Source organism: Simochromis diagramma, unplaced genomic scaffold (genome assembly GCF_900408965.1).
Source record: "Simochromis diagramma unplaced genomic scaffold, fSimDia1.1 OVJJ01000302.1, whole genome shotgun sequence".
Lineage (NCBI taxonomy): Eukaryota > Metazoa > Chordata > Actinopteri > Cichliformes > Cichlidae > Simochromis > Simochromis diagramma.
The window spans coordinates 204,074-213,721 of record NW_024386792.1 but is presented as its reverse complement, the minus strand read 5'-3'; the positions used below and the strand labels follow the sequence as shown (position 1 = coordinate 213,721).

At 43.0% G+C, this 9,648-nt stretch overlaps 1 protein-coding gene across 1 annotated transcript; it reads left to right on the top strand.

Moving 5' to 3' along the window:
* Nucleotides 1–219: 219 nt before the first annotated feature.
* Nucleotides 220–9,527, top strand: smcr8b (Smith-Magenis syndrome chromosome region, candidate 8b). The gene is made up of 6 exons (XM_040023647.1): nucleotides 220–993; nucleotides 3,431–3,843; nucleotides 4,885–5,618; nucleotides 5,998–6,459; nucleotides 6,796–7,297; nucleotides 8,118–9,527. The coding sequence occupies exons 1-6, from the start codon at nucleotides 808–810 to the stop codon at nucleotides 8,560–8,562; spliced, it is 2,742 nt and encodes a 913-aa protein (XP_039879581.1). The 5' UTR covers nucleotides 220–807; the 3' UTR covers nucleotides 8,563–9,527.
* The last annotated feature ends 121 nt before the right edge of the window (nucleotides 9,528–9,648 follow it).

Genomic DNA, 9,648 nt, shown 5'->3' with positions numbered 1-9,648 from the left:
ATAAACTCAACAGATAAATAAAATGACTGGTTAGTATAATATAATTCAGGCTTTAAAACAATCAGAGCGTTAAATCAACACTGTACCACACACCGATAATGACAAGCTTCATGAACACGAGTTCATTTTGCAGCTTGTATTTGTCTGTAGGTGCCCTCTTGAGTTGAAACCAATGACCGGAAGTGTTCATTATCGAGTCTGGCTGCAGTGCGGACCTCCCGCGGGGCTTCACATTAAAAGCACCCACTTTGACGTCTCAAGGAACGGGAGCGTCTCGGCGTCTCTCCCTGCGGCTGCCCGTCACAAGGTTAAATATTTGCAAAGAGGCACAGGTCAGATATGCGACAGCGAGGCATATGTTTTAGACTCAAAGTTAGCTTGCTAATTGCGAGAAAAAGAGGAACACGTATCCCGGGAGAAGGTCAGCAAACCGTGTGACTTGAGCCCGCAGGGAACTTTCGCTTCTCCGTCGACTTTTCTGTGCTGCGTGTTTGTGGAAACGCCGCTTGTTTGCGCTGAAACGCAGTGGTTAGGAGGACCCACACTGACGTTTCAATCTGGTTAACTTTCAATAACATTATTATTATAACATTAACAATTGCGCAACCGTTTTTATTTATTTTTTTGCCTCCTTGGTAGCGGTTGTTGTTGTTGGGTCCCGTGTGAACAGCTGACTCACGGACTGTAGGCTGGGCGGCACCGGGACATGGCGGTGTTTGAGCCCGTAGCCTGCTCTTCCTCCCCTGCGGAGTAGATCAAAGGTACTCGCTGATACCCTCCTGGGGGCTGACCCTTCACCGAGTCAAGATGATCGGGTCACCGGACCTGCTGGCCTTCACCAGCACGGAAGGCTTTGGGGGAGAGGAAGACGAGCAGGAGGCTCAGGGTCTACCTGAAGAGCTCTCTGTCCCTCGCTTCCCCTCTTCTCATCCCTGGAGCACAGCAGCACAGTTTCACAGAGACTTCATATTGGTGGCTGAGTTCTCAGAGCAGGTGTGTTTGCTTCATTCAAACAAAAACTGCTGGTTTCTGACTGTGATCGCACTTGTTTTAAACGGGATCCCATGTTTTTTGGGGGTTATTTTCTGTCTATATAGTTTTAACAGGGTGGATTCTCATAAACACTAAAAAAAAGGCTTTGAATAATGGGGTCAGTACACCTACAGGTAATCCCTGTGTGCTTGATATAAAGGTGTATGAGGCATTGGAGAAGGGGTAGCTTTAATATGGTCATCTTATGTACAATCAGTCAATCATGGTATGAGCTGAGGGGCTACATCAAGTGTAGGATAATGAAAGATTATTTTGAACTGTTATGTGAAGCTATTTTACAGTTAAATAATACAAATATGGAGCTTGTAAAGTGTCAAATGGGATACACCAAAGTTGGACCCCCATATTTACTGATTCTCCTTCAGAAACAATAGGTGTTGAAGTATTGCAAACCCATCTGCTAAAGATTATTTTGTAAAAAAAAAAAAAAAAAAAAAAAAAAGTTTAAGTACATTTATAAATTCCCAGAAGAAAGCTAAAGACAATCCAGGCCTAGGTTTATAACCCTGCTTTATCTGCATTAAGGTGCATAGGTATTATAATAGCACGGCATCACTTGTTACACACATATAATCAGGCTGCATTCTCTACAGTGCAACCATGTTTACTCCAATACAAACAATATATTTCCTGCTGTTTTCTAGATACTTATGCATCACTGTGTTGCAGCAGATAGTGAGTTGACGTTTATTCATTCAGGAAGTCTCTTTAAGATTAAGATCTTTTTGTCGAGACAGAACTACTGAATGTTTAACAGGAAATACTCTCCAAGTCAGTCACACAAATGAGCCACCTCTCACACAGAGGGACGCCGAATCAAAAAGTTACAAATATTAAATTAGCAAGTGCAACTTCCCACATTGTTGCGTATCTGTAACCGGAAGGTCGCTGGTTCGATCCCCGGGCTCTCTGTCCTGGTCGTTGTGTCCTTGGGCAAGACACCTTACCCTACCGCCTACTGGTGTTGGCCAGAGGTTCTGTCAGTCTGCCCCAGGGCAGCTGTGGCTACAACCGTAGCTTGCCTCCACCAGTGTGTGAATGCACGACTGGATGAATAGTGGCATTGTAAAGCGCTTTGGGTGCCTTGAAAAGCGCTATATAAATCCAATCCATTATTATTGCTGGGGTTCAGTGATGAAGGATGAATAAAACACATGGCATGACATGAATACACAAAGGCAAGGAAAGACATAATATTAAAACAAAAACAACAAATGAGAAACCAGGTTTAAGCATTTATGGTAATATTAGTCTTAATTTTGTCATCATTCTTTATTTCTGAAAAAGCATAAAAATCATCTGAAAACAGCTTTCTTCTGTTTATAAGGCCGTCCCTTGTAAACAAGTACATTTTAGGATGTCTGCTCCCAGCGGTATCATACAGATACACGTTCGGCAGTTTGCACCTCAGGCATGTTAAAAGTTCACGACAGTAAAATTAGAAAAAGACTCAACAAGTATTGCTTGTTTGGAAGCTTTGCCAGGAGAAAGGCTATTCTCTCTAAAGAGAACATGGCAGCAGAGCTTGTTAAGTTTGTTAGCTTTAATCTGAACAAAACGCAAGACTTCTGGGACATTTGAACAGATGAGATCAGGATGGTGATGTTTGACCATAATGCACAGCGCCATCTTTGGAGAAAACCAAACATAGGACACCTCATACTAACTGTTAAGCACGGTGGTAGAGGGGTGGTGATTTAGGTTTGTTTCACAGCCACAGGACCTGGACTCTTTACAGTCATTGAGATGCCCATGAACTCTTCTGTATATCAAGGAATTCTAGAGTCAAATGTGAGGCTGTGTGTCTAAAAGCTAAAGCTTGGTGCAAACTGGATCGTGCTACAGGCCGATAATCCCAAGCACAGCTGCAAATCTACAACAGAACGAATAAAAAACAGGAAAAAAATCAAGCTGTTTCAATGGCTCAGTCAAAGTGTGCACGTCAATCGAAATCTGTGATGGGACCTTACCATAGCTATGCAGAAATAAATGCCTGAAATTCTCAATGAACTGAAGTAATGCTGTTAAGAAGAGTGGAACAAAATTCCTACATAATGGTGTGAGGGACTGATAAAGTCATAGAGGAAATAATTACTTCATGTTATTGCTGCTAAAGACGGTTCTACAAGCTATTAAGTCATGGGGTGTGTTGAGTTTTTCTCATGACTGTGAATGGCTTTTCTGTAGACATTTTCTTCATCTTATTTAAGGCTCTAAGAACAGAGGGTGTGGTATGCTCCATATGTGGTAAAAAGCCCCTGAATCAAGTTTGTGATTTTTGGACTACCTAAATAAATCCACAAATCTAAAATTAAAGCCAGATGATTAGTGACTGATTTGATTACATCTCTACAAACCCCCTGCTCTGTGTCTCCAGGTGGGTCCATCTCCTGTGCTGACAATACCGGAGGACTCCAGAGTCCTCGGGTCATTTGACCTCAACCACTTCTCTGTTCGCATCATGTCTGTGGATTACCAAGCGTCTGGCCCCGGCCACACCCCTCCATCCTCTCCCGGCCCCCGACTCAACTTCAGCGAGGACTCCAAAGTAATCCTGGGAGATTCAGCAGAGGATGCGTTTGCATATGTTCATCACCTGACGCTGTACGACCTGGAGGCTCGGGGGATGGTGCGCCCTTTCTGCATGGCCTACGTGTGCTCGGACCAGGTGAAGCTGATGGAGAACTTTTCTGAGCTATCGACACGCTTCTCTGAGGCAGCTGAAAGCCTCAAGACGGGAAACAGACAAGCATTTTCTATTGAGCTGCAGAGAAAACTACAGGAGCTTGAGTAAGAGCAGCACTTTTTACTTTGATTAAATTGGACGGTTCTGTGCAAAACTGTTTGTACTAAAATATCCAAGCCACTTACTTCTAAATATCTTTAATTTGAGCAGATTAAGAGCATGAATTGGAAGGAATAATGAAGACGGCCTGAAGAGAGTGAAAATGCTTCAATTTCTATCTCAGTGGTGAAAAGGGGAAGCTGTTAAAGAGGAAGCAGTCACAAGCTCAAGCATCACTTCATTTATCAAACAGGATGCTTCTTATTTTTCAGATCCTCCTGTGTGGCCTCTTGTTTATTTGGCACAGCTGCATTTAGTGATAATTTCACTGTAACTTTGAATTTCTAGCCTCAAGCCTAAGCCTAACCTGAAAGAGGAAGGAGCTGGATACCACCTTCCACTAGTAATGACTTGTAATGTGCAGGGTTGGTTAGCAGGTCTAACATTAGGCCCCGCCTTCCTTGATAACCTTTTGCTAACTTTAACCTTCTTTTTGTTAAAAGAACTGCATCCCCCAGCTAAAAATCAAATGGATTTTTAATGTAGGATCTTTTACTTTTACACAAATCCACTCACTTGCTTACAACACAGCTCTTCAGTCATCAAATCTCAGGGATGCTTTTATGTTTTAAAAAACATGTATAAACCCACATAAGTGTGTATTCAGAAATGTAGACTCAGAAGTATCTTGGGCATGGTTGTCATGGTAATTTTGAACTTTTAATGGTTTCTTTGAACTGTTCTTTTTTCAGGGTGGATGATTGTACAGCAAAAATATCTAATGACTTTAAAAAACAAAATTTAGCTGCGCAAGCTTGAATTTATTTTGGACTTTTGATAATCTCTGATACAAACAGATTCAAGCACTCCACTTGAAAGCCAGTGGGGTGCTTGAAACAGAAGATTATTTTGGCTAAGATTGTGGCTCGTCTTCTCAAGAAATTTAGCTTTTTCCAGAAGTTTGTAGTTCATGGCAGCCTTGAAACTGTGACACCACTGTTAGTTAATTAAGGGCTGCTCACCACATGTTACTCCCTGTGTTTCAGGTACAGACGGCTGACCCTTCGTAAGGACTCAGAACGTCAGACAACGGTAAATGGGTTGACAGAATCTGAAGGAGAAAGTGAAGAGCTCGAAGCTGTGGAGCGTTCAGTCTTAAATCACAGAGAGCTCCTTCGTCAGGTCGCATCTTACCCAAACAGGAAGCTCAAACAGCCCGACTTCTTGCCCTATGACCCAGCCACCTCTCTCACAGATCCATTGCTGTTGCCACCTTTTGAGCCATGCTTCTCGTTCTCCACCCCCTCCTGCAAGTCAGAGCACCACCTGAAGCCACTGGAGGAGCTTTGCAACGAATACTACCTGTCTCTTACGAAGGACCGGCTCAAAGACACAGAGCGACGTCTCCGTGGTGACAGAAGTGTCCTGCGAACTACTTATGCCACACAATCATTGTCCAGGAGACTAACGCTCACCAACTTCCTGTTTGAGCTATGGAGCCCGGACGATGCTGATGAAGAGGGCACTGAGGTGGAGCTGCCGAAGGACACGGGGAGTAATAGGACTGGCGGGGCGTTTCAGCCAGAACCACCAAGCATGGAGTCGTTCTTCTCCTGTGTGGAGGAGATCCCAATCAAACTGGAGGCAGCCGAAGCACATACACTGACCCCTGGGCCTGGTCCTGGCACAGAGATGACGGGGAGTGTAAGCAGCAGTGACAGCATCGAAGTGCTCGGAACTGAGAAGTCGTACATGACGCAGCATGTCGCCGACAGCAGAGGTACGGCAGTGCGGAAACATTTCTCAAATAAATGTTTGGCGGATTGGGTATTTTTGTTAGTCAATTCATATAAGAACAAAAATAACAAATAGTGACTGGTTGTTGATCAAGAGTGCCCAAAGGTCTAATCGGGTCCACTGGGTGGCTTTCAATAACCTCTGACATGTTTGATTTTGTCTTATATTAATTAAATACCACAGGGACTCAGTTTGAACATTTGATCCTCTGCTCCTGTGTGGATGTCTGGGATTTAAGCAACAAATGACGGTTTAAAGAAATATCAATGAAAAAAAGTCTTTCGGCTTTTCATTACATATCTAGCCAGATTAAATGCTTATTTTAAAATAAAAAATGAAACAAAAACCTTTCTCTTCCACAGACACACCAGTCGGAATGACAGAGAGTTGCAGCAGGCGTGCAGCAGTAGACATTGGCATCAGACACCCGCGAGCTTATGCAAAGCGTGCCAACAGCGAGGACAGCATTGAAGTGCTCAGCACCACAGAATCCATCCTTACTGAAGACCTCACCGCCATCACAGAGGAGGAAGCAGAGCTGCAGCCTCTAAGCAACGGCTTTGAGAATGAAGAAGAACCACAGATGGAGGATAAGTCTTACAAAGTCCTCCAAGAGGAAGAGACACTGAATGCACCTGCTGCAGTAGGCGAGGATGAAAATGATGGGCCTGATGAGGAAGATCAGTGTTGCGTTGAAAGTGAAGAGCCTTTGGAGCAAACAATGCTTACTGATAACATCATGATCAAAGAGCAGCCAGGCGCCATAAAGATGAATCAGTTTCGCAAAGACAATAGTGAAGAGAAGACCTCCAAACTACTGCAAGGTAACACGTTGTGCAACTATTCATTTCTCAAGCTCTCGTTATTACATCCATGCTATAAAACTATGAAAAACATATATTCACTTTGTCGGTATGGTTTTTATCCATTTTAAATAAAATCTGCAGCAACACAGAAATTAATGAGAAGCTATTTTAAAAATGTGGAAAATATGCATTTTGTAATCGTGGCTTAGTGCAAATTTACAGTTTGTTTTTTTTCTTCTGACATAATTTAAAATTATAACAGCTGATCATTTAATAAAGCGCTTAATTGCTAGGGAAAGTAGCTGATTACTGTAGTTTTTTTAAAACATATAAAATATTGTTATTACTCCACAGCTGACGAAGCGATGAAGCCCTCACCTGAGGTTCACCAGAAGGTGCGGCTGATGCCCCAGGACAATGCGAACTTTGCACCTGGTTCCTACATGGCCGAGGTGGATCGCTGGTCTTCCCCCCGCCCTCCCCTGAGGCTGCTGAGTGTTGATGAGGAGTCAACACTCAGCAGCATCAGTTTCACTGAATCTTCAGAGCCCCCATCCCCCATTCAAAATATCCACAGCAACATCTGCTGGGATAAGAGGAGGAGGAGAAAGGCTGGACTCAGAGCCCTCAGGTTTATCAAGCACAACTCGTTCTCCCAGCATGCAGTGTTCTGTCTCCTGAGTGGCCGGCCACTGGTTGTCATCGGAGGAGATGAGAACCTAGTCAGGAAGACGGTGGATGCTCTGACCCTCTTCCTGCCTGCTCCTGGTCCTCATAGAAGTGCTGTGAAGATGTGTTTGACCACGCCCCTTCAGCTGACTGACCTGCTCACCTGGAGACTGATGGGAGTGCACAGGTGAGGGCTATCTGCCATCCTGCTGTTTTGTTTGTTTATTTTTATGTATTTATTTTTGAGTTGGCAGTAAATATTTCGGTAACAGGGTGGCTAGTGGCTAATGCTAGGTTACTGGTCAGCACTAACCAGATACCTGCTAACGTATAAATAAAATAATACTAAGATTTCACTCGCCAAAACCAGAGTACAGACTTGTTAAAATACATTACAAGTCCTGTTTTTTTGTTTCGTAACTTCATTAAGGTAATTAAAAGTCAGCAACCTCATACCGATGAGATGTCCAGTTCATTGAGCTAAGGTTAGAGCTAGCAGGCAGCTATGGCTTATATCCACTAACCCTCAAATTGGCCAAACCATTAGTAATGCATGACTTTAAACCAAATACAGTTTAACTGGAGATCTTATAGAGAAATTTAAAAAGTATGACCCTCCCTACAGTTGTAATGAGCGAGGAGGGGACATTAGCCAAAACGTTTTTGTCCCAGACTGTAAACATGTTTGTCTGCTGTCAAGTTGGGTGCTTTAACTGTATATAAACGCTTTTAATCAGGTGGCCATTTAAGGCGAATGACTGCAGTTGTTGGTCAGACCTGGAAACATTAAGTTCTGTCACCACCTTTACAAACTGAGCAGCTGAGGTTTATGCTTTTCATTGTTTACTTGCTAAGTTTATGGGTCTAGGTATCTTCAAGTTGATCCGAAATGACAGTAAACTGACATGTGTAGAAGGCTACAGCTTATTTCTTTTTTTTCTTCTTCAGCTTCAGGTCATAAATGAAATTTATTAATGTCACATCCATGTCATGGTTTCTTGCACCAGATCATCCTCAGCTTCTTTTTCCACCATCCTTCCTTCTCTGAGTCGCTACAGTCGTTATGTGGCTCTGCTGGACCTCGACCAGAGGACGCTGCGGTGCCCGTCTTACTCTGGTTCTCTTCTCAGCAGACTGGCCAATCCTCACACTGGTATCACCCGGGGCATCACCTACCTGCAGCATCTGGAGAGCTGCCTTGCTGCGCTGGTCAATCACGTACTCGTGCACACTTTTATACCTCTTTTTAAAAATCTATGCGTTGCTAAAGAGAAGGGTAACACAGAAGAGGATTCCTGGTGTGAACGAGGACTCTGCCGCAGCGAATGTGATTTGAGAGTGATGAGCTATCTGTCTCATCTCATTAAACAGCGGTATGCGGGACGTGGACCTCCAGTGTTAAGATTTGCTTACAGCTCAGTGCAAATGCACAGAAACACAATGACATCATAGGCGTCCAGACGGAGAAAAAGAAACCCTGAATGTTTCGATGTTTCTCTAATTTTTAGGTTTGATCAACTACTGCTGTGAACATTTCAGTACAAAAAAAATGTTTTTATGTGCAGTGTTAAATATAGATTTAGGTCACATCGTTGCACTAGTGCCTCACTTGGCACCAAAACCCTTCCACATGCTGGCAGCCTTATCACTTAATGACACACGAACTTGTAATTTAAGAAAACTGAGCCTTATCTGAACACTGTGCAATGTAAGCAAGCCTGTAACCTCTATAGAGTACTGTTTACTATAGAGTACAGCACGACATCCACATGACATGTAGGTCCATTACATCATTACTTTGTAAAAACCTGTCACCCTGCCTTTAGCATGTCTGATAGTCACAAATAACTGGCAGCCTATAATTATTCTACGACTATTAATGATAATGCGGCCCATGCAGTAAACCTGCAGGTCTGTTGGATGTCAATGGGTTCTTGCTCAAGGTTAAACAGAAAGATCAGTACCATTTTGTTTGAACAGACAGGTAGTGCATTACATTGAATCACCCATCACCAAAGTCTCAAGTGAAGCATTGGTGGAGAAGTGTGCACTGTTTTGTAAAAGCTGTATGTGGTGTAAAGGTATGTGTACTTTTAAAGCACTTTACAACTGAGTACTCAGGTGCTTTTTACTGCAAGCCTCATTCAAACAAGCGCATTTTTCTGTACTGGAGCCTTGTCACACATTTGCACAAACACTGAGGGATGCAGCAGGGGCAAATGTTTAGTATCTTGCCCAAGGATATTTGATGTGCAGGCTGGAGAAGCCAGGGAGTGAACTGATCACTAATGTTTCTTGGCTGAATTGATAATGCCAACACTATAAATCCATTATTATGTCAAAATGGTTAGCTTGCATGAACACCAGATAGATTACCTTTTTTATCCCTCGATTATGAATTTGTAGAATTTTTTTTTTTCTTTTTCAAATTAAGCAGAAACAGTCTATAGCACTTAATTATTTTTTTTTTTTAAATTGATATGGTTCAGGTACCTCTTTTCCACTGTAGTAGTGCCAGTGTGGGCGCAGATTCAATTC

Coding starts and splice junctions, on each gene's coding strand:
- smcr8b (XM_040023647.1), top strand. CDS start 808: ATGATCGGGTCACCGGACCTGCTGGCCTTCACCAGCACGGAAGGCTTT. Junction 6,460..6,795: donor GACCTCCAAACTACTGCAAG/GTAACACGTTGT, acceptor ATTACTCCACAG/CTGACGAAGCGATGAAGCCC. Junction 7,298..8,117: donor AGACTGATGGGAGTGCACAG/GTGAGGGCTATC, acceptor TTCTTGCACCAG/ATCATCCTCAGCTTCTTTTT.